Source organism: Mesocricetus auratus, unplaced genomic scaffold (assembly GCF_017639785.1).
Source record: "Mesocricetus auratus isolate SY011 unplaced genomic scaffold, BCM_Maur_2.0 Super-Scaffold_100042, whole genome shotgun sequence".
NCBI classification, from domain to species: Eukaryota; Metazoa; Chordata; class Mammalia; order Rodentia; family Cricetidae; genus Mesocricetus; species Mesocricetus auratus.
Genome location: NW_024429219.1, coordinates 1977333 through 1997686, shown reverse-complemented (window position 1 = coordinate 1997686; position 20354 = coordinate 1977333). Strand labels below are relative to the sequence as shown.

Genomic DNA, 20354 nt, shown 5'->3' with positions numbered 1-20354 from the left:
ACCCATTCACCCATCATTCACCCATCCACCCACCACCCATCATTCACCCATCCACCCACCACCCATCATTCACCCATCCACCCATCCACCCATCCATTCATCCATCCACCCACCCATCCATCCATCCATCCATCCATCCACCCATCCACCCACCATCCAATTACTCCTCCACCCACCCATTCATTCCACTCCTCCATCCATCATCCATCCACTTCCCCACTCACCTGTCCGTTCCATCTATTCACCCACCGCCTACCTTCCATTAACCCCTTCACCCACCCACCCACCCCATTCACTCCCCCCCATCTTTCTCCCACCTGCCATCCATTTGCTCCTCCAGTCTCCGATTCATTCACCCACCCAGCCACCATCCACTCACCCCACCCGCTCACCCACTTGCTGGTGCCACGCCTTTCCCTGGCTGCACCCAGTCTGTTGTGGGCACCAACAGCTGCACTGAAGGCCCCCCTCCTAGAGCAGGGATTCCATTGGAGTCAGGACCTCCTCCCTGTCTTGGGGCCTGATCACCTACTAGTACTTCCAAGCTGTTGACTGGAGTCTATGTACCTGCCTTGTGTCCACAGTGTGTCGGCGTAATACTTGAGGAAAGGTGGTGACTGGGTGGGTCTGGGGTGGGGGGATGCGGGGTTGGGCTCATGTGCCCCACCAATGTGGTCAGATGGAAGAGGGGAGAAGCCAAAGGCAGGGTCGGCGCCCGGAATGAGTCCCGAGGCAGCTGAAGGTAGGAGGCAGAAAAAAGGAGGCCAAGAGAGTCTTGGGAGGCCAAAGGGCAGCTCCAGGAGCAGGTGAGACAGCCCATCACTTAAAGCTTATGACAGCAGGGTCAGGCATGCCCAAGGTCAATTTCGTGAGCCCAGGCTCCTCAGAACGGGGTCTTTTATCTATCATCTATCTATCTATCTATCTATCTATCTATCTATCTATCTATCTATCTATCTATCTATCTATCATCTATCTATTTTGTTTTTTCGAGACAAAGTTTCCCTGCATTGTTTTGGAGGCTGTCCTGGCACTCGCTCTGTAGACCAGGCTAGCCTCGAACTCACAGAGATCCGCCTGCCTCTGCCTCCCGTGTGCTGGGATTAAAGGCGTGCAACACCACAGCCCGGCTGAACGGGGTCTTTTAAATAAGCAACGTTTACTCATTGCGAGTGTGAGTGTGCCTATGCCGCGGCAGTGTCCAGAGGTTAGAGGAAAACTGAGGGGCTCAGGTCTCTCCTGCTACCCTGAGGGTGCTCAGGGACCAAACTCAGGTCGCCGGGCTTTGCAGCAAGTGACTTTACCTCCGAGCTCTCTCAGCAGCCCCAGGCAAGTCCTCTTAAGAGGTGGTCATCATCCCTGGTAGTTTCTGGAAGGCAGGGCCTGCAACCTCGGTTCTGCAGCAGAATCATTTGCTGCTTGGGCTACCGCCCCAATCCAGTCAGACTTGCCGTGGAAGAAAAAAAAAAAACCAGATAAAGGGTAACTCACCCGGGACAGGAAGAGGGTGGCAAAGAGGAGCCAAGGGGAAAGTCAGTCAGGGACCCTGGGCAGAGGTGGGCAGTGGGGGGCAACACTGCTCACCTAGGACATGAGCTTAGCCTCTGCCTTAAGATGCATGGTGGGCTACACTTGGACTGCCAGGCTTAGATGGTGGACACTCATCTTCCCCAGGTTTCTCCATCTGAGCAGAATCAAGCTGGGGATCAGATGCTGAGAGGGTGTACTGCAGAGAGAGAGGGGGACATCCCTGGGTCTCCATAGGAGAGACACTCTGGGTGAGGCCAGAGAAGCCAGGTCTGCTCACCGATAGCCTGAGGGCCTTTGCTCAACCCTGTTCCTCTCCTGGGGCAGCTCCAGGCACACCTGGGTTATAATGCAAGGTAAGTGAACCTGGCCAGGGTCTCTGCTCTAGCAGAGAGGGTGGCTTTGCCTAGTACCTGGACCAACTTGGTCTAGGCTTGGGAGGGGGGCCGCACCCCCTCCTACCCCACCTCAGAGGCCAGGCTTCCCCTTAATGAAACTTTCAATGAGACTTAGAAAAACACACAGATTTATTGCATATCAATCTCAATGTATAAATTCATTGTAGCATTGGAAAGATTACATTTGGTACCCAGTCCGTCCTATTCTACAGCATTGACCTCCAAGCCAGCCTCTCCTGGCTTTTTTTTTTACCTTACAGAAATCTCTACACAAGTACATCTGTCTTTGCCACAAGCCTCAGAAAGAGATCTGCAAAAAAAAAAAATCACTTTTGACTATCCTCTACATCGTGTCTTCTTAATTCGTGATTCTCCCACGGCGATTTCCATGGTCACTAGGAACTGTGGTCCATTTTCATGGGCATTTTGGGCCTCTTGGCCTTGACTTAGACCCTAATTACATACTCAGTAAGTGCGTCTACGGGATTTTCCTCGTAATAAGAATTTCACAAACAGACACAATAATGACCGCTAAACACGAGCCATGCACAGCTTTTTATCAACGCAACGGTAATTTACAAGGAAGGAGGCGAGAGGTGAGGACAGACACCAGCCTCCTCCTCAATGGTTTTAAATTCTTTTTAACATTATATGAAAACCAGACATTTACATTTGATTTCCTTCTCAACACTATATAGTTCTAAAAGAAAAACAACAAAACAAAACAGAAAACAAACTGAATCAGATCTGAATGTAACAATGGCAACACTCTTACAGGTTCAAGATTCTCGCAGGTGTCAGGGATATATTTATATATATATATTTATTTATATACTATTGGTTCAAAGTACACACACACCACACATGCACACACACGCGCACACACACACACACATACACACATGTGCGTGCACACATACAAACAAACACACAGACACACACACACACACACACACGCACGCACACACACACACACAGGCTTTAAGTTACTTATTCTGACACCAGGGCCCGCTTCCCCCATGCTGCAGGAGGCACCGGAGAAAATCCCCAGCTTCCTCCATTTGCAAGTTGAATCACACATCTAGAAATCCAAGCTGCCTTTCTGGACTCAACCTTTCCCCTCCTAAAAGTGGTGATCTGAATTGGTGACAGAAAGGAACTAAACGAACAAATGACTGGAATGGTGAAAGAAAGGAACTTGTCCGGAAATAATGCAAGAATGTCTTGTCACAGTATCGCTCAAGGCTACAGAGACAGTTTTCATGGCTTTCAATACCCGGCTGATCTCCGTGGAAAGGAGTGTCCCAGTGTTGGCTGGCAAGAGGGAGTGTGGTCCATCACAGGCTTCCCACCCCCCTGTCCCAGCAGCAGCACAGTGGGTCTCCTCTTCCCTACCTGGGACAGCGCAGTGAACAGCTCAGTACGTTTCAATCACTTGGGCAGGGAGACGGGAGACGGGGGACGGGGGACGGGATGGGGACCATGATCCAGTGCTTTGAGCTTCGTGTCTAACACACGTGACACGTCTTTACGAAGGTACTTCACTCACTCACTCACTGGGGAAGCAGACGAGGCAGAGGAAGGCAAGGGCTCTGTGAGTCTGGACTCTGAGAGGCAGAGGGGTTAGGTCAGTCGGGGTCTGGGTAGGTCACCTGCTCTCCTGGTCTTACAAAGCAGGGCCCCTCAGCCTGGGCGGGCTCAGCCATGTGGTACTGCTTGCCCATTCCTGGGTTTGCATGGGGATGCTCGGTGTCTCCCTTCGCCCACAGGATGGTGAACCCCCATGTTTCCTACCCGATCTTCCAAAAAAAAAAAAGGCAGAAGTAACAGGGGAAGAGTGTGGCCTTGCCAGGGGCTGGAGGGGATGCAGGCTAGGAGGCCCTCCTTACGGAATTTCTACCTGGGGAGGCAAGTGCCAACAACTGGAGGTATAGCATCAGGGAAACAGTCTGGCTGGACACCTGTCCTGCCGTTCCATGCTGCAGGCGGCGACAGGACAACGGAGCCCTGCTACCGTTTGGTTCTCCAGCAGCCAGGATCTTAGAACTCACACCTGGTCCAGCTCCCTGACCCTGAGAGGGTCTCCTGTGCTTCCCGACGCTTGGCTTGAGCCAGATGGGCCATGCAAGAGTGCAGCGATGTCAGGCAGGCAGAGCTTACTGTTTGGGTGCAATGCGGTATGGAGGCAGCGTGTTGGGGGATGCAGTGCAGGTAAGCTGGGGATAAGCGCTGTCTCTGTCAGGGGGTGAAGGACAGAGTCCTTCAAGTGCTGGGCCCGAGGGGTGGGTGACTGTTCAAGAGAACCTGGGTTTGCTAGCCTCACTTTTTGGGGGGGGGAGGGGTGTGGGCAAATGACATATGACTTAGCACAGCTGAGACGGTCTTGAGAAGGGGAAAGAGTGGATAGAGAAGGAGGTCAGGGGTCAGGAGTGCCAAAGAGGACAACAAGGAAAGCCTTTAGCCGCTCGGCTGTTGTCAAGATTCATAGAAGTCTCTATCCAGATAGACTCCCCACTTCGGAGAGGCAAAGCCACATCGCAGGGGGGGGGGGGGGGACAAAAGCACACATCTTACTCTTTCTCAGAAGAAAGTATGTAACTTGGGGCTTACAAAAGCGGGGCATACGTATATCAGAGGTGGAACTTACGGAGGGGTCCCCTCCTAGCTCCAACCTAGAGGAAACTGGAACCCCTAAGCCGAGGCCTAGCCCACCACTCGAGAGGACGCCATGAACCTGTGAGAAAGTGTGCGTGGTTGGGACCCATGAATCCTCACAACTCCCAGCCACGGCAAGTTCCTCCGAGGCGTGTCCCGCTGCCCCAGCCTGCCGGCCCACGCACGTGACCGCGTGTCTGCTCGCACGCGCACAACAACACACGCCACGCAGGGCTATCCTCTGTAACCTGCAGCGTCGCAGTATCTTCAGGGATGTCCCCAGCAGTCCAGCCTCCAGCATAGCCCGGACCACACAGCAGAGATGATTGTCTTTGCCCCAGAACAGCCACAGAATCCATGAGCGCGCACCTGCTCGGATGTTAGGTTGCCCCCCAGAGAGAATCACTGACATGCCCGTAGTGTGACAGACTTGAGCCTATGGCTGTTGGCACCGACACCACTCTCACTTTTTTAAAAGGGAAAAAAATCCAGGAAGAAGGATTTCCCTTCCTCTTTTCTTGTTGGGTTATTCTTTTTTTCTCTCTCTCTCCTTCAAAACAATAAAATAAATAGAACGCTTGTCTTAAAAATTCAAATTTAACAAAATCATACGATTGTCTGGTAAATGGGCAATGGTGTCGGCAGGACTCCTCGAGGGAGGGGCGCGGGGGTATTTGGCACATTAACAACCGCCCCCCCCACTCCCTGGTTACCGATCGCACAGCACACAACCTCATCACACAGTTTTGGTCCTTCACTACATACTTATATTAACATCATTTCTTCAGTATAAGTTGTCCAATGCCAAAATACTGTTAAGGAGGAAATAAAATAAGGAAAGAAATGAATTAGAAAAAAAACTACAAGTTATATACAGATTAAGGTAAATTCCATCAGAGAAAGACATTATATGAAGTTGGCCCCTGTAGGAATAATTTAAAGCCCATCTAAGCAGAGAAGTAGACACATCATGACCGTCCCAAGGGAGCAAGGCATCTGGTCCCAGGGGCTGTGCTGCCTCTGCTCTTTGCTGTGGCAGGTTCCCTGGATCCTCCTTTGCTCCTCACCAGGAACGCACACAAAGAACAGATGTGGTGGCTATGCGGTTGGTGGATCTGGAGTCTTAGGCACAGGCAGTGCTTGGCGTCCTGGAGTGGTGGAGCAGGTGGGTGAGCTCCCCACACTCAGTGGCCATGGGGAGGGCATCAGACCGCCAGGGTTGGCGGAAGAGTGGAAGGCTGAAGGTCAGACAGAGCCCTGCCTTCGGAAGAGCAGCAGTCAGGTCCAGCACTGGGGTTGGTTGTGAAGGGGAAAGACCACTAGGTGTCCAGCATGGAAGACCCGAGTCACCGGCTCCCGACTTCCCCATACAATTGGGGGGTCTTGGAGTGGGGGCCGGTGGATTGCTCTGCAGGCCTCATGGGGCGAGACGACAACCTCCCTGACCAGGCCTCCACAAACCTGCAGACAGGCACCATGACCAAGAATTCCTGCGTAGTCAGCATGCTATTCAGACGGCTCCATGCCCCTTATCCTGTGTCAGGGACACCCAGAATCACCTTGGCTTGTACAAACAAACAGGGTCGGGGATAGAAAATTCTCCATTATCTACATTATAAAGGACACACCCGAGCAGTGCTCGACGTCCTGGTAGGTGTGGGCTTGCTGAGATTTCAAAGCAATGCAAAATTACTTTAAAAAAAAACATTTTGCAAGTCATTTTTGATTTTCTTTTTTTAAAAAATACTGTCTATTTTTAAAACCCACATGCTTAAATAGACTCTCTGGTCAATAAGATTACCAAAAGGGTTATTCGTGTAATTTTCATTATAAAAATCATTTTTGCGAGGTCTCTCTCCGTAGCACATGCCCACTCGTTTCCGTTCTCTCCCCCCACCCCTTTCTTCATACCATGCAGCTGCCCAGATGTGGCCAACTGGCTCCTTTTGGGATATAGAGCCCACCCCTGCCCACTGGTCATCTGACAGACGGCTCCCGGGTGGCCGTGCACTGCACCACTGCAGACCATGTCCTCGAGGCCAGTTCTAAGGGGTGGCGAGGGTCAGCGGCTACATGAGGGGCCTTCAGGTTCCGAGTTTCATGGGAGAAGCTGGACTTGAGCCATGGTGGGTGGGGCTGGAAGCCGGTTGAGGCAGAATGAAGATGTCAGGAGCCTCTCCCTGGCCCCTTCTCTGTCTCCCGCAGCTGGTACCCTCCCTGGCTTTGGACTCCAGCTCTGGGGCCTCCAGGACCTCAGAGGTGGTTGATGGGGTTAAAGGCTCCGGACTCTGATGAGGCTCCTGTGATGTTTAACCAAGCATCCAGTGAACTCTGGGAGGGGGCGTGGAGAGCGGCGTCCTCGGAGAGGGACAGCATCATTGCATACGCCTGGTGGGGGGGGGCAGCACACAAGAGGACAGGTGAGGGGCATCCCAGACAGGCAGACCCCGCAAGCATCACCAACTGTCCCCAGCCTGTCTGATCCCCAACCTCAACCCCTGCCCCCACCCAGTTTAGATGGATAAAGGAAAACAAAGGCACTAGAGAGGCCCAGACGCTCCAGCTTGGGAGGGGGAGAGAGGAGTGTATGGGAACAAGGGGTGCCTCTCCTGCCAAGGGTGACACCAGGACACAGCAGACCCTGGAGGAGCCTCTGTGCCCACTGGGATCCCTTGAACTCCTGGGGTGATCCCCTACAATTGCATCTTCATCTCCCTCCAACCCCTGGTTTCTCTGCCCAGTGACTGGCAGAAACCTAATGGTAAGTGTCTGCTCCGGGAGCATGCTGGGGATTGGCAAGAGTTGTTTTTAATTCTGTGCCAGTGAGACTGTCTTTGCTTAGTGGGCAGGAGGCCCGGGGGAACTTGGAATGACTATGGTAGACTCCTTTATGGAGTAGGGGGGAAATGTCTCTGAGCTGATGCAATTATAAGGTAACGTGCTGTGTTTGCTGGCCTCAGACAGTCGTGGGGGCATCCTTCTGCCTCAAGCCATGGGACGGGGCAGGAGGTACCAGGGCGAACGGCTGTGTGGAGTATAGTATAGGAGTTACAGGCGGGTGCTACGGAAGCCCACTATGGGCTCCCTCTACCCTTGAGCAAACACTTAGTTAGAGACAAAGACAGACACGCAGACGAATCGGGGTGAGAATCCTGAGGTGATGCTGGGAAGGCTGCCGAGGGCAGAATGAGAGCCAACCCCCTCTAGATGTCCAAACAATGGGGTGCAGAGTCCTGCGGCCACTGTCCCTGAGACGTGAACACAGAAAGTGCCCAGGACAAGCCCGTACCCTCTAGGACCCGGTTCTAGCTCCATCTCGGAAGCAGTGATCTCCTGAAAGGGACTTTCCCTGAAACAGCAGGGTAGCCAGCCACTCATCCAGGCTCAGAGGGGAGGAGATCCAGGCAGCTGTTCCCCATTGGGGGTGGGATGGGCAGGGTTGGGAAAGTTGCCCTCACTTGTGGTCAGAGAGCTAGCTCAAGTTTATCTGCCTTCAACCCCCCCACCCCCGCCAGCTCTACCAGAGTGCTGGGGGCTTACATTGGGCTATCTCTTTAGACAAGGCAGTGGGCCCGGGGCGGAGCTGGGGGGGATATGGATCTGAATGTCCTCCAGGACTCCTGGGATAGCTATAGCCGGGAGTGCTCAGGTTATCTTTTGGGTGATGAGCCATGGTGGCCGCTTACTGTCTAAGCCAAGAGGAAGTGTAAAGGAGGGGGTGAGGGCTCTGCTGGGTACCTACCTGGTTCTTAGCCTGCCTGTACAGGGTCTGTTTTAAAGCCTCAGAATCTAAGGTGGAATTAAGCACATCTTTAACTTCAAATGCTTCCTCAGCTGCTCTGCGGAGATCCAGCCCCTTCCCAAAGGTTGGCGTCGGCTCCAAAGCTAACAGACCGCCTGCTCGCTCCTCAACACACCTGCACCAAGGACCAGGGAAAGGGGCCTGGGGTCAGCTCTTTGGCCGCTGGTGGCCTCTCTCTAGGGCTTCATGGCTGGTCCCCATGCCTGCATGCACGCCACGGGTTCCCACAAGCCACATGCACAAGGAGACAGACACACAGACACACAGACACCTAGATGGGAAGCCACACGGATGTGGAGGAGCAGACAGAGGGACAGCAGGAAGGCTGAACGCGTGCACACGTCACAGGCAGCAGGCAATGTGGTCTTCGGGGTAAAGGGTGAGAGGGAAGCTTTCGTTTTCTTTCCTGAGACTCTGGGCAGCTTTTGGAGGGGTCCTGGCTGCCCTACCCAACCCCAGGACCAAGAGGGCTAAGGAAGAAATGCTGGCTCCAGAGGGCCAGCCTAGGGCATCTCAAATACTGACACTGTCACCACTGACAAAGTAATCGGCGAACAGTTAGGACACGGGGACGTGGCTCTGGCCTGGACAACTTCTAAAATCACGGGCGCTGGGCCACAGCCCACCAGAGGCTGCACCCAGCGGTCCCAGGTAGATGGGGTAATGAACAGCCGCACAGCAGAGCTGAGGCCTCCTGAGGTAGGGTCAGCACAGTGCACCCTTCCCGTCCTCTTCCCCACTCCAAGCTTCAGGGAGACCCGGAGGAAAAGAGTGGAGACCCTGAACTCTGGCTAGCATCACCCCAGACCTAGCTCCAAATGCCTGGCGGTAGCAGCACCTGCTGGGCAGAGGTTAGGCCAGGCTGGAGGAGGTGGTTCCGGAATGGTGGCCTCGTATTCAGGTCCCTCCCACCCAGCCGACTGATTCCCCGGCACTTGGCCACCCCCACCTTCGGGTGTGGTCGAAGCCCATGGTTAGGGAGTTGGGTGGTTCCTCATCCTCCTCGTCCTCATAGACTCCTTGGGGCTCAGGTGTGGGGGACACAGTGTCTTCCTGTGACTTCCCGGCTAAGCTGTCATCATCCTCTTCCTCCAGGTCCTCCTCTTCCTCCTCCTCCACATCCTCCCGCTTTGCGCCGGCTGAGCCCGGACATGGGGGGTTGCTGTCCAGGTCTTGGGTCTCAGGCCTGAAATGACAGGTGGGGAAGTTGGCTGTGTTCAGGGGCCATCCTTCTTACCGCAGGCCACGGAACGTGGCTCTCCCCCTTGGCCTTCCCAGCCCTTCAAAATGAGCTAAGCTGGCATCTGTGATCACTCGAAGAGGGAGATACAGGTCTAAAGGCAGTTGCCGACTTCCTCACCCAGGAATGAGAGCGACGGAGGAGGTAGGGGGATCCAGAAGAGATGGGGGCACCCCCGAGGGAGAAAGGGGGACAGAGCAGGGTCCCTGAGGGACAGACACCAGGCCATTTGGGGGCCAGTGAGAAATGTGGGTGTTAGGGAGGAAGCTATGACCAGGCCTGGAGAGGAGGGGTCCTGTAATGGTGCTGGCGTTGGATGCTACACAAAGGGGAACCCTCTGGACGCTGGCATATAAGTGCTCAGATGCCTGGGGCTCTGTGTTACCCATCTGTGCACGCACCTCCAAGCCAGCCATGAGATCTCAGGTTGCAGAACTTGGGGACCGAGGGCTGGGTTCGGGCTGCCGCTGCTGCTAACAGAACTGCCAGGATGGGCTGGCTTCAGGGAATGTTGGTCCCAGCTTTCAGCCTAGGCGCTAACTCACAGCCTACCATGGTCTCCGTGGTCTAGGCAGATCTCAGACACTCTCTTGGTCTCTCTCTCAGTCTCACTGAGTCCTCTCTCTCTCTCTGCATATACTATGTATGTATGTATGTCTGTATGTATGTATGTGCGTATGAGTACAATCGCATGTGTCTAAACGGAGGCCAAAGGTCAACCACCCACGTCCTCCTCAGCCACTGTCTGCTACGAGGGTCTCTCACTGGCCTGGGCTCACCTATTTGGATAGACTGGTGGCTGCCAAGTCTCAGAGGTATCTGAGCCTGCATCCCCAGCACTGGGAACACAGGATGTCATACCATACTCTTTTCGTCTTTAAACATGGATTTTTTTTGAGGCTTGAACTCAGGACCCTCATGCTTGCACAATGACTGGACCACGTCCTCAATCTTTTGAGCAAGAATTTATTAAAAAAAAAAGATTTCATCTCTTTGCATGTCTGTGTGCGGATGTGTGTGTGCACACATGTGGGTGCCCAAGGATGACATTAAGTGGAGCTGGACATTAAGTGGACCTTGAGCTGGGTGCTGGGAAATGAACTCCAGCCCTCTGGGTGAGGCCTCTATCCAGGTCCTGGGCAAGACTTTTTGAGCTTTGGCTCCCTATGCACGGAGGGTGAGCCAGATCCATTTCTTTCAAAGGGGCTTTGCCAGTCTGTCTCAAGTTGAAGTCAATGACCACACTGTGTTCCCTAGGGGCTGCGGCCATGCGGGCAGTGTCCACTCCAGCAGAGGGCACAACAAAAGACAAATGAGCCTTGGGTCCCACACCTAGAGCTCCCCCCCCCCCCCGTTCTCCATTCGCACTCAGTTCTTGCGGTCTTGGGGGAGAGGGGCATGCAGTTATTGCCAGTGAAGACGGCATCTTAGTTAAGTGGACTTGTGAGGTGGTGTCAAGCCCTTGGCTGTATAGGTGGGGCTGAGCTGGGGTGATTCCGTCGCAGAGATGTTCAGACACCATCACCAGTTTCTTCCCAACGTGCGGGACACTGCCTCCTGACCTGCCGGCCCTCCGGGACAGGCAGAATCTTGACAGGCTTTGAGGCACCATGTGTCCCTGGCTTCTAGTCCACCTGTGTTGGGGGGCCAGCCAAGAATATGCTGAGTTCATCCCCCAGCAGGGAAAGCTCCAGGTCAGGCGGGGTCTGGATCATACCCCCCCCCATAGTTGTAGGGTAGGAGCCCCAAGCTCCTTCTAAGGACAGGAAGAGAAAATGTGGGCCAAGAGCCCAACCTGACCCTGGGCCACCAGGTAGCTGTGTGAGTAGGCCACACCTGCTGGTTGGTCTTCGGCAGAGCTAAGAAGGACCCTGCTGTCTGGGAGCAGAGGCCACGCTATCTTTTCTTGCGTGCCCACTCTCTGGTGTGCAGTCCAGCGGGGACAGCGGGAGCCCTCACCGGCTGGTGTCAGCTTCAGGTAGGAGGGCGGCTTTTCCGGCGAGGACAGGAAAGTGCCCTAGGGGTAGGTGTGCTAGCACCCTGGCTGGCATGACCCGCAGCAGTAGAACCGATAGCCCCAGGGCCGGGGAAGCAAAAGGCGGAGAGGACAGGGTGTGGCATAGCTGGTTCCTGGGGATTCTGAGGTAAAATCCGGTGTCTTCCATGGTTCTTGGTCAACAAGTAGCCTCTGCATTTTACCTTCTCATGTCCTTGGTCAGCCAGTAGCCTTCTCGTGTGTGTGTGTGTGTGTGTGTGTGGTGTGTGTGTGCTGTGTGTGGTGTGTGTGTGGTGTGTGTGTGGTGTGTGTGTGTGTGTGGTGTGTGTGTGGTGTGTGTGTGTGTGTGGTGTGTGTGTGTGGTGTGTGTGTGTGGTGTGTGTGTGGTGTGTGTGTGTGTGGTGTGTGTGTGTGGTGTGTGTGTGGTGTGTGTGTGTGTGTGTGGTGTGTGTGTGGTGTGTGTGTGGTGTGTGTGTGTGTGGTGTGTGTGTGTGTATGTGTGTGTGTGGTGTGTGTGTGTGTGTGGTGTGTGTGTGTATGTGTGTGTGTGTGGTGTGTGTGTGTGTGGTGTGTGTGGTGTGTGTGTGTGGTGTGTGTGTGTGTGTGTGTGTGTGTGTGTGGTGTGTGTGTGTGGTGTGTGTGTGTGTGTGGTGTGTGTGTGTGTGGTGTGTGTGTGTGTGTGTGTGGTGTGTGTGTGTGTGTGTGTGTGTGTGTGTGTGTGTGGTGTGCCTGTGTTGTCATTTGCGGAACTGTCCCCATCAACCAGCAGGACTTTGCTGTAACTCTATCACCTCTATAGAGACCCTATCCCTAGTCTCCATCGGAGGCACTGTGTAAAGAGAAGCTTTTTCCTTGAGAGAAGCCTTCCCGCCAGCCTGGTTCTAGAGCCGCATCAGTCCCAAATAAACACACAGGAGGCTATATTAATTATGAAGCTGTTGGCCTTGCTTGTTTCTTACTGGCTAGCTCTGACTTAAGTAATTACCTCATAATTGTTAATCTAAGTATGTTTCTTACCGGAGAATAGTTCCGGGCTTCCTATCCCATGGTGTTACATCTTGACTCTCTGTGTTTCTCCTTCCCAGAGTCCTCCTGGACTCCTAGTCCCACCTATCTAGATTCCTATTGGCCACACAGTGCTTTATTGACAAATGCACAGGACTTCCCCAACAGCACTGGGTTAGGATTTCCCAGTTGATCTCTGGGACACAGTTCAGCACATGGCTATTCCTTTGGGTTGGCCTGGAAGGCATTAGATTCTCACTGATCACTAAAGGAAGGACTCAACAGTGAAAGAGACTTAGATAATGTGGGTACCAGGCCCAGCTGGGTCTGCTCTCCTCCCCACCAGACTGCCAAGTAATGGAAACATCACATATGCTTGCTCTAATAGCAATAGTGGTGACATGCGGGGGGCGGGGAGGGGATGGTCTTCCTTAGGCTCCTTGGCTCGCAGGACAAAGCCAGCTGGACCTCAGAGAACTCCCTCAACAGATTGACTGCGTTTAGGAGGGGGCTGGCCCTGCTATGTTGCCAGCAGTGTTGAATGCGAGGGAGGGTTGTGGGGAGCTCTGTTAGAATACCCATGATCTGCTTAGGTTGGGTGGCAACTTCTCTTCTTTTCGCAAATGCCTCTTCTTCCACTGGGTCATGTAGGTGGTCCCCTGGCCTTCCACTGTGACTCAGAGCTGTCTTTTGAGTGCCCAGGTACCTGGCAGCCCACCCATGCCTGGTTCTGGTCCATCCCAGTAAGGAAGAGTCTTCATTGTTCTTTGGGTGGTTCTCCCTTGGAGCGTGAGGAAGCCATGGTCTGAGCTTGTCTTCAGCAACAGGGATATTTTCTCCTGCTCTCTGCGGGGTCAGGGAAGGTAGCTCACTCACACACAGCTTCCTCTGAAGGGAGGACATCAAACTGCTGAGCAAGTGGGTGGTTCTCAGATATGTCACATCCTGAGTGACAGAGTCAGGTTCCTTTCAGAGCACCGTACCTAAAGCCAGGATGGGCATGCCAGGGTACTTAGCAGGCTGTAGCCTGGGCCCTGGTGCATAATCAGGGGTCTCCAGGAGCAAAAACCACAGCCTAAGAGCATTGGTGCTAATGATCCGGGTCGGTCTGTGTTGGTCTCTCCCAAAGCACTGGACAAGAGAGGCACAGCCCGCCTTGGAGGTGCAGACAGGTGCTTGAGGGAACACATCTCTGGGGAACCCTCCCTCACTCCCTCAAAGTGTTTTGTGGATGGCAAGCTGGGCCCTGGTGGCACAGAGCTGTAGTTCATGATGCTCACGCAATAAAGGCTGGCTCCCGGCTCTAGGTTGTGGGTTGGCTGTGGACTACAGCAAGGCACCCCACTCCCATGGGTTCTCCTCTTCTGAACCAGAGATCCATCCCATCCTGAGGTTTCTTGGAGGGGGTGGTTTACAGAGCTTCTGCTTCTCAGTGACTTCTCTGATCAGTTTATTTTCCTGGGGTACAGAGACGTCCTTGTAGAAGGGAAGAGTTTTCTGAGTAAAGGGCACGCTGGAGCCTGCATGTGAGGTTTTAGAGAACACCTCCAGAGCCTGGTTGAAGTCTGCCACCTCTCTGTGCATCTGTGCAAGTCTGTGCATATATGCATGAGTATACATACACATCCATGTGCATACATACCACACCTATTTACTACATGTAGATGCATGCACACACACACTTCTGCTTGCACATGCCCATGTGTGTTTGTGTACAAACCATCTTTGACTTACAAAGGTTTTAAATTTTACAACGGTGTGAAGATGACCAGAAGGATCCACACTGTGTCGCTTGACCTTTCCCCATGCCACGCTATGCACAGGTACAGTATTCCCAGGAGATGCTGGGCAGGGCCAGGGAATCTGCTCCCGGGCAGCTTGAGGACACCAGGGCGTAGCCAGTACGCTATCGCACACTGCACCCTCGGTGTCTTGATGTGGGCGGGCGGGCTTTTGGTCAGTCGCCCAAGAGTTGTTCCTGTCTGCATTACAGACGAGGCTACCTGTGGCAGACGGTCTGCGTAGCACCCTACTGTGTGTTTCCTGAGTGTCACGGAGCAGGGGTTGGGGTGTAGAGGCTTGCTGAGCTGTGTTTGGTGACTTAGGCCCACTGAATATATCACTGAATGACGATCTTTCTGCTTTGTGGGATTTCCATCTCATAGCCTCGTTGTCAGTTGATCTCTCTCTCTCTCTCTCTCTCTCTCTCTCTCTCTCTCTCTCTCTCTCTCTCTCTCTTCTCTCTCTCTCCTTCCCTCCCTCTTCCATATGCACGTTTAAAGGGGCAGCATTTCTGTCTGGAAAATTCTGGAAAATGGGTGCCGGAGCTGCAGTGTAGGAGCTGCAGTGAGGAACTGGAGCTCTTCTTGTTTCTAGCAACAGAGCCTGGGACTTCCTCCAGTGGGACCTAGCACCACGGCGGGTGGGTGGGGGTGGGAGGGGGCGGTACACCTGGGGCAAGACCATTGGGGCAGCTGAGTCTAGGCCTTCCCCCCCAGGGGGCCGGCCTGCTTTCCTTACCGTTTGTCCATCCGAGTAGACGCCTGGTTCATCTCGCTGTTGGCGATAAAGTTTCGGATCTCAGAGAAGTAGGAATCTTCCTTCTCGTCTAAAAGTGCATGGTTGTCCGACTCGGAGGTGGGGGAGGAGGCGCCGGTGCCCAGGTGGTTTGTGAGAACCCCAGAGTGCTGGCTCACTGTGGGAGGGGCTGAGTGTCAGGGGGCATTCTGGGTACACCAAAGCCCCCAGCTTGGGGCCATCTCAGGGGACTGTACCTTGGAGAGCTGTTTGAGGGGTGGAGTTACCCATGGCCCCGCCCCTCCGGCTCTCATCCCTTGCCCGTCCTCCGCCGTGCCCCACAGCCCACCAACCTGGTGCACCCTCGTGCTCGTGTTTCTTCAGGTGCCGGTCCAGGTTGGTCTGCTGCCCGAAGCAGCGGTTGCACAGGTGGCATTTGAACGGCTTCTCCTTGTTGTGGATGTTCCTCACGTGCCGCTGGAGGTTGGAGGAGATGCTGAACGACCGATCGCAGTACTTGCACCTGGTTAAAAAAAAAAAAAAAAGGGTGCCCTTTGCCTCAGAGGAGAGGAGACCCGGTGTGGTGGGTCAGGGCCAGACCTCAGTCTCCACAGCAGCTGTGGAGTCCCTGAGGCCACCTGGATACCCAGCTGGAGAGCTCGGGTGGTCCCAGGGTTGCATTCTCTAGAGACTGGATATCCAGGCCCTGTTTGAATCGCCCCTGAGCTAGTGGAGGGAGTTAAGAGGCGGAGATACACAGCGTGAGATGTCGTTCTTCGGCCAGCCTCAAGAGGGCAGCCTTGAAACACGGAAACATACACAGACTATGCAGGCAGGTTAACAGCCATGGGAAGGCCTGGCTCTGGCTTTTCTGACTGGAGACCTTGGGCAAGCCCCATCTCACTTAGGGACTCAGTGTGACTATTAATATTCTTAGTGTCCCTGAGGGCTAGGCGGGGGCTTTTGGCCTTGTGGCCTTGACCGCTGGGGCCAGCCAGTAGCCACGCTGAGCTCTTACTTCAAGGCACCGCCAGCTCCTGCAGGATCAGATTATTGTCGTGTCCCCCACTAGGTTGACCAAGCACTGGAATTAGAAAAAAAGATGCTAGTGGCCAGCATGCATTTTATCAGGAATCGCGGTGCAGTTAGAGGCCAGGAGGGATGTCTGCTGTGTGTGTGTGTGTGTGTGTGTGTGTGTGTGTGTGCCCATGCCCCCAGGTGTGGCCTCAGTGGCCCTCACAGCAGAGAACAGAGGCCTGCTACCCCCCACCCCCAGTTTCAGAACAGGCCCAGGCAATACCCACAACAAAGAAACCAAGCCGGAAACAAAGAGGAGCAAGTGATTTAAGAAGGAACCTTCCAAGCCCTGCAGCACACGTGCTCTGCCTCGGAAAGGAGCCATGTCTGCATTGTGGGAAGCCTGCGCTGTGGGGTGGCTGACAGGGCTTTCCTGAGGACCTGTCCACACAGGCAGAGCAACCCTGGAGCAGCAATCCTGATGCCGTGTTTTTATTGCATATGTGTGCATGCCCCCTCTCCACCTCCGTGTGTGTGCGTGTGTGTGCGTGTGTGTGCGTGTGTGTGCGTGTGTGTGTGTGTGTGTGTGTTTACAAGGACATGTGTGTGCTCAGGCCTATGAGAACACACCTGTGAAACTGGCCATCAGAAAGACTTCTGGGTGTTTATCTGGATCTTAGAGGCACACAGCACTTAAAAACTATGTTTGTGTGATTGTATACTTTCATATTTGGGAAATGAGTCCCGCTAGGTGACAGCCCAGCACACAAGATTTCCAGTGCCAGCGCCATGAGACACTCTGCCCTCCTCTCTGGAGTCAGAGACTGTGATGTCAGCCCCAGCGAGACAAAGATGGGGGGCTTTTCTCCACCCACAGGGGTGTGTGACTGTTCTAAATACAGCAGCCTTGCATTCCTATGGGTCCTACCCCACTGCGATTTGGGGCTGGTGGCCTGCTCTAGAGTAGCACTCTGGTCACGAGCCTTTGTCATGTGGTTGAGGACATGCCTGAGGACACCAGGGACACAGCCAGGAGGGGCTGTGCCAAAGCTGCTTTTATGACATCGTGCCGTTCCCGTACAGGAGGGGGCCCGGGCCCAGAGACTAAGATCGGAGGTCTGTGTGAGTTGTGGTGGGCCCCCCCATCATGTTCTGTGACAGGGTGTGTCTGCTTGTGTTTCTGTCCCTGTTGGAGCCCAGAAACCTCAAGGGTTGCAGTTATTTAACTTTGCCCTTGGACTCTAGAGCCTGAAAGTCCTCTGGTTCCTGGCTTCTAGATAAAGCTGAGGAAGTTTAAGGCCCTGGAGAATAGGAGGCTTCTCTGAGAGGGGCCCTCCCTGTTGCCCAGGCTCTTCCTTCGGGCTTGGCCGCTGCCAACACTCCCAACCTTGAGTTTGGTGTTACTCTTCAGGGTTCCCTTACTCAGTCGCTATAGCCTCCAGCCTTGCCTGAGACCAGGCTCCCCTGGCTCTGTCTGTACTGTTAGCTGCCTCACCAGGCTCTTGGTGACCTAGCCTCTTCCCTGAAGCACAGGTTTAGGGCCTCTCTATTCTATCTCAGATTGTCCCCAGTGGCCTCTGGGGCATGTGGGTGTCCTTGGTCACAGCATTTCTTCCTATAGCCTGGGAAGCAGCCCGACTCATGTGACCACCTGCAACGGTATAGCCGCTGGTTTTCTCAGCCTGAGTATAACAGACTTCAATCCTTCATGCTCCGCACCCTCCTACAGAGGCAACAGTCCCAAAGGAATTTCACCTCTCACCTGCAACCCCCCCCAAACCCTAAGGCATACAGACACCTTGACGGAGCCAGCCAGGCCCAGGTCTTTCCGCTTAGGAAAGGAAAACCTGATTTGCATCTGCAGAGTAACACCAAGGTCAAGCTGCCCACCACGGGACTGGGAGTTCACACCACCAGGATGAGAGTTCTCTGCCGATGCCACTGGTCAGCCAGGTGGCCCCTGTGTGTGTGTCGGTCCGAAGCCCTCCCTCCCCATCCTAGCTCTGGACTAGACGGGGGGGGGGATAAAGTGAGATGGACAGGGGATAACGGGGGTCGGGGGTCAGAAGGATAGAGCTCTAGAGCCAGGACGGACCGTGTGTTCCGTCTGCTTGCGGTGTCCTGAGTGTAGCCTCTCCTTGTTCTAATCTAAATAAATGGCCCAGGCAGAGACGTCCACTTGAAATTTAGGGGAGCAGAGAGCCCAGGGCTGCGAGGGGAGCAGAGTTCGCCCAGCCCGCGCTGTGAATAAGCTGACAGGCGGCTAGGGGAATTTACAGCCATGCTGCATAAAAGCAACACACACCATTGTGCTCGCAGAACGAGAGGGGCACGGGCGGCTCAGTCGGGAGCTCTGGGAGGACCTTGCTGTGACCGTGCCTGTGGCAGTTCCAGGGAAGTGAGGGGTGAACAAGGCAGGAGAGGGTGAAGCCATGCCTCCCCGACCCCAGGCAGCTGCATCTCCCCGGAGACGCAGGAGGGCTCCCCAAGCCACTGCTTCGTTGTCGTTTTGAAAGTGAGGACAGAAAAGGAAAGGAGAGGTTAGAAATGTTCTAGGAATAAAAACGAACAAGGAAGAGGCCTTGGAGGGGCTGCCTGCAGCCCCACCCGACACTGTGTCGGCTCTAACACAGGACACAGACCAGGGGTCGGGAAGGGAATGAGGGCTACACAACCTCACTCTGGGGGGCGAACATGCCTGAAGCGGGAGCCACAGGCCTGATCAGGAGTTCCAGGTTGGTTCAGGGAGGCTTGCCTCCACAGGTGATGCAGGCTATGCCCGACAGCCAGGAGAACCTCTACTTGAAAGTTGGAACTCAACTTTTACATTTAAGATTTTTTTCAGTTAAAAACGAATATGTGTGTGAGTGCCTATGTGTGTACATGTTCATGTGTATGCGCTAGTGTGCGCACCCATGTATATATGCATGTAAGTACACATTCGTGTGGAGGCCAGAGGTTGACACTGGATGTCTTTTTACTGTTGCTTTTCTACTTTATTTCTTGAGGGCCTTTCATTGAATCTGGGTTTCACTAGACTGGCTGGTCAGAAAACTCCAGGTGTCTTCCTATCTCTGCCCAGTTAGCACTGAGATTACAGGGACAAACTGCCATGACTAGCTTTTATGTGGGTCCTGGGGATCCAAATGCAGATTCTCATGCATGTAAGACCATCCCCAGTAGATCAGATCTTTCCACCTCTGCAACCCAAGTCTGTGAAGCCTACATGCTGGAGTCTTAGCGTGTGAGAGTGTTATTATGTGCTCTCCAACTTCAGGAGAAGATTTCAAAGCCAGGAGTGCTAAGGACCGCTTCCTGGCTGGAGTGTATGGGAAAGCGGCCTCTGGGGAAAGCAGAGGCCACCCGTGTCAGACATGGAGACACATGTGAAACAGACATATTTCTGAGGGCTTCCCCATCACCCAAGGCAAGCTTCCTCATCTTTCTTCGGAAGGCCTCTGGAGGGTGCATACACCCACATGTGCACACGCAGTGACTTTGCACATGCGTGTGCTGACACCGAGGTGGGCATCATACCGGATCAAGCAGCCTTGCCAGGCCTTTGCTCTGTGCAGTGGTCTTTCAGGATGGGCTATGCTTTCTCCTGTTACAACTTAAACTCCTTCCAGTTATCAAAGCAAGACCAAGGTCCCCAGTAATATCAAGAGGCAAGCTGCACACTTTTAAACCCCTTGGCGAAGGCCTGCCTCGAGCCAGATAAAGTCAGGATTTGCAACACAAACTTGCAAAGCAATTATTGTTACCAAAGTCGAAACTCTCAGATTGGAGAGAGCAAAAGAAATCAATGATAATTAAATTCTTCTATAAACACGGCCCCTACCCTCTGGGGGCTCTTAGCACGACACGCTGTCCAGGAGTCGGCTCTCATTACAGAAAAAACACAGGGCTCGTTTTCTGGGCGAGGACCAGACCAAATAAATCTTTCTGTTGCTCGCCTTTGTTAAGTTGTAAGTCACTATTTTCAGAGAGTAGACGGGGGGGGGGGGGGTGGCTGCGTGTCGGGGAGGGCTGGGAGGCATGGGACACAGAACTAGAAAGAACTGTCGTTCATTCTGCTGGCACAGATGTGGGCCTGTGGCCACCAGGGATGCTCTGTATACCTGAGCGGGGCTTGGGGGATCACAACACATGCAACCCACATGGGATCCCCGGATGCAGGGAACCGGCACACAGACC

At 53.9% G+C, this 20354-nt stretch overlaps 1 protein-coding gene across 12 annotated transcripts in view; it reads right to left on the bottom strand.

The window, feature by feature from the left end:
• Positions 1 to 2036: 2036 nt before the first annotated feature.
• Prdm16 (PR/SET domain 16) overlaps positions 2037 to 20354 on the bottom strand; it is a 329501-nt gene continuing 311183 nt past the window's right edge. For 9 of the 12 annotated variants that reach the window (XM_040734877.1, XM_040734879.1, XM_040734881.1 and 6 more), the window contains 5 exons: positions 15494 to 15663; positions 15144 to 15318; positions 9332 to 9568; positions 8323 to 8497; positions 2037 to 6968 (listed from right to left, as the gene is read on the bottom strand). In XM_040734877.1, the coding sequence (XP_040590811.1) occupies positions 6834 to 6968; positions 8323 to 8497; positions 9332 to 9568; positions 15144 to 15318; positions 15494 to 15663 (892 nt within the window). In that variant the 3' untranslated portion in view covers positions 2037 to 6833. Of the gene's footprint in view, positions 6969 to 8322; positions 8498 to 9331; positions 9569 to 12668; positions 14100 to 15143; positions 15319 to 15493; positions 15664 to 20354 lie in introns of those variants that run through there. The other 3 variants (XM_040734885.1, XM_040734886.1, XM_040734887.1) reach the window with 3 other exon arrangements.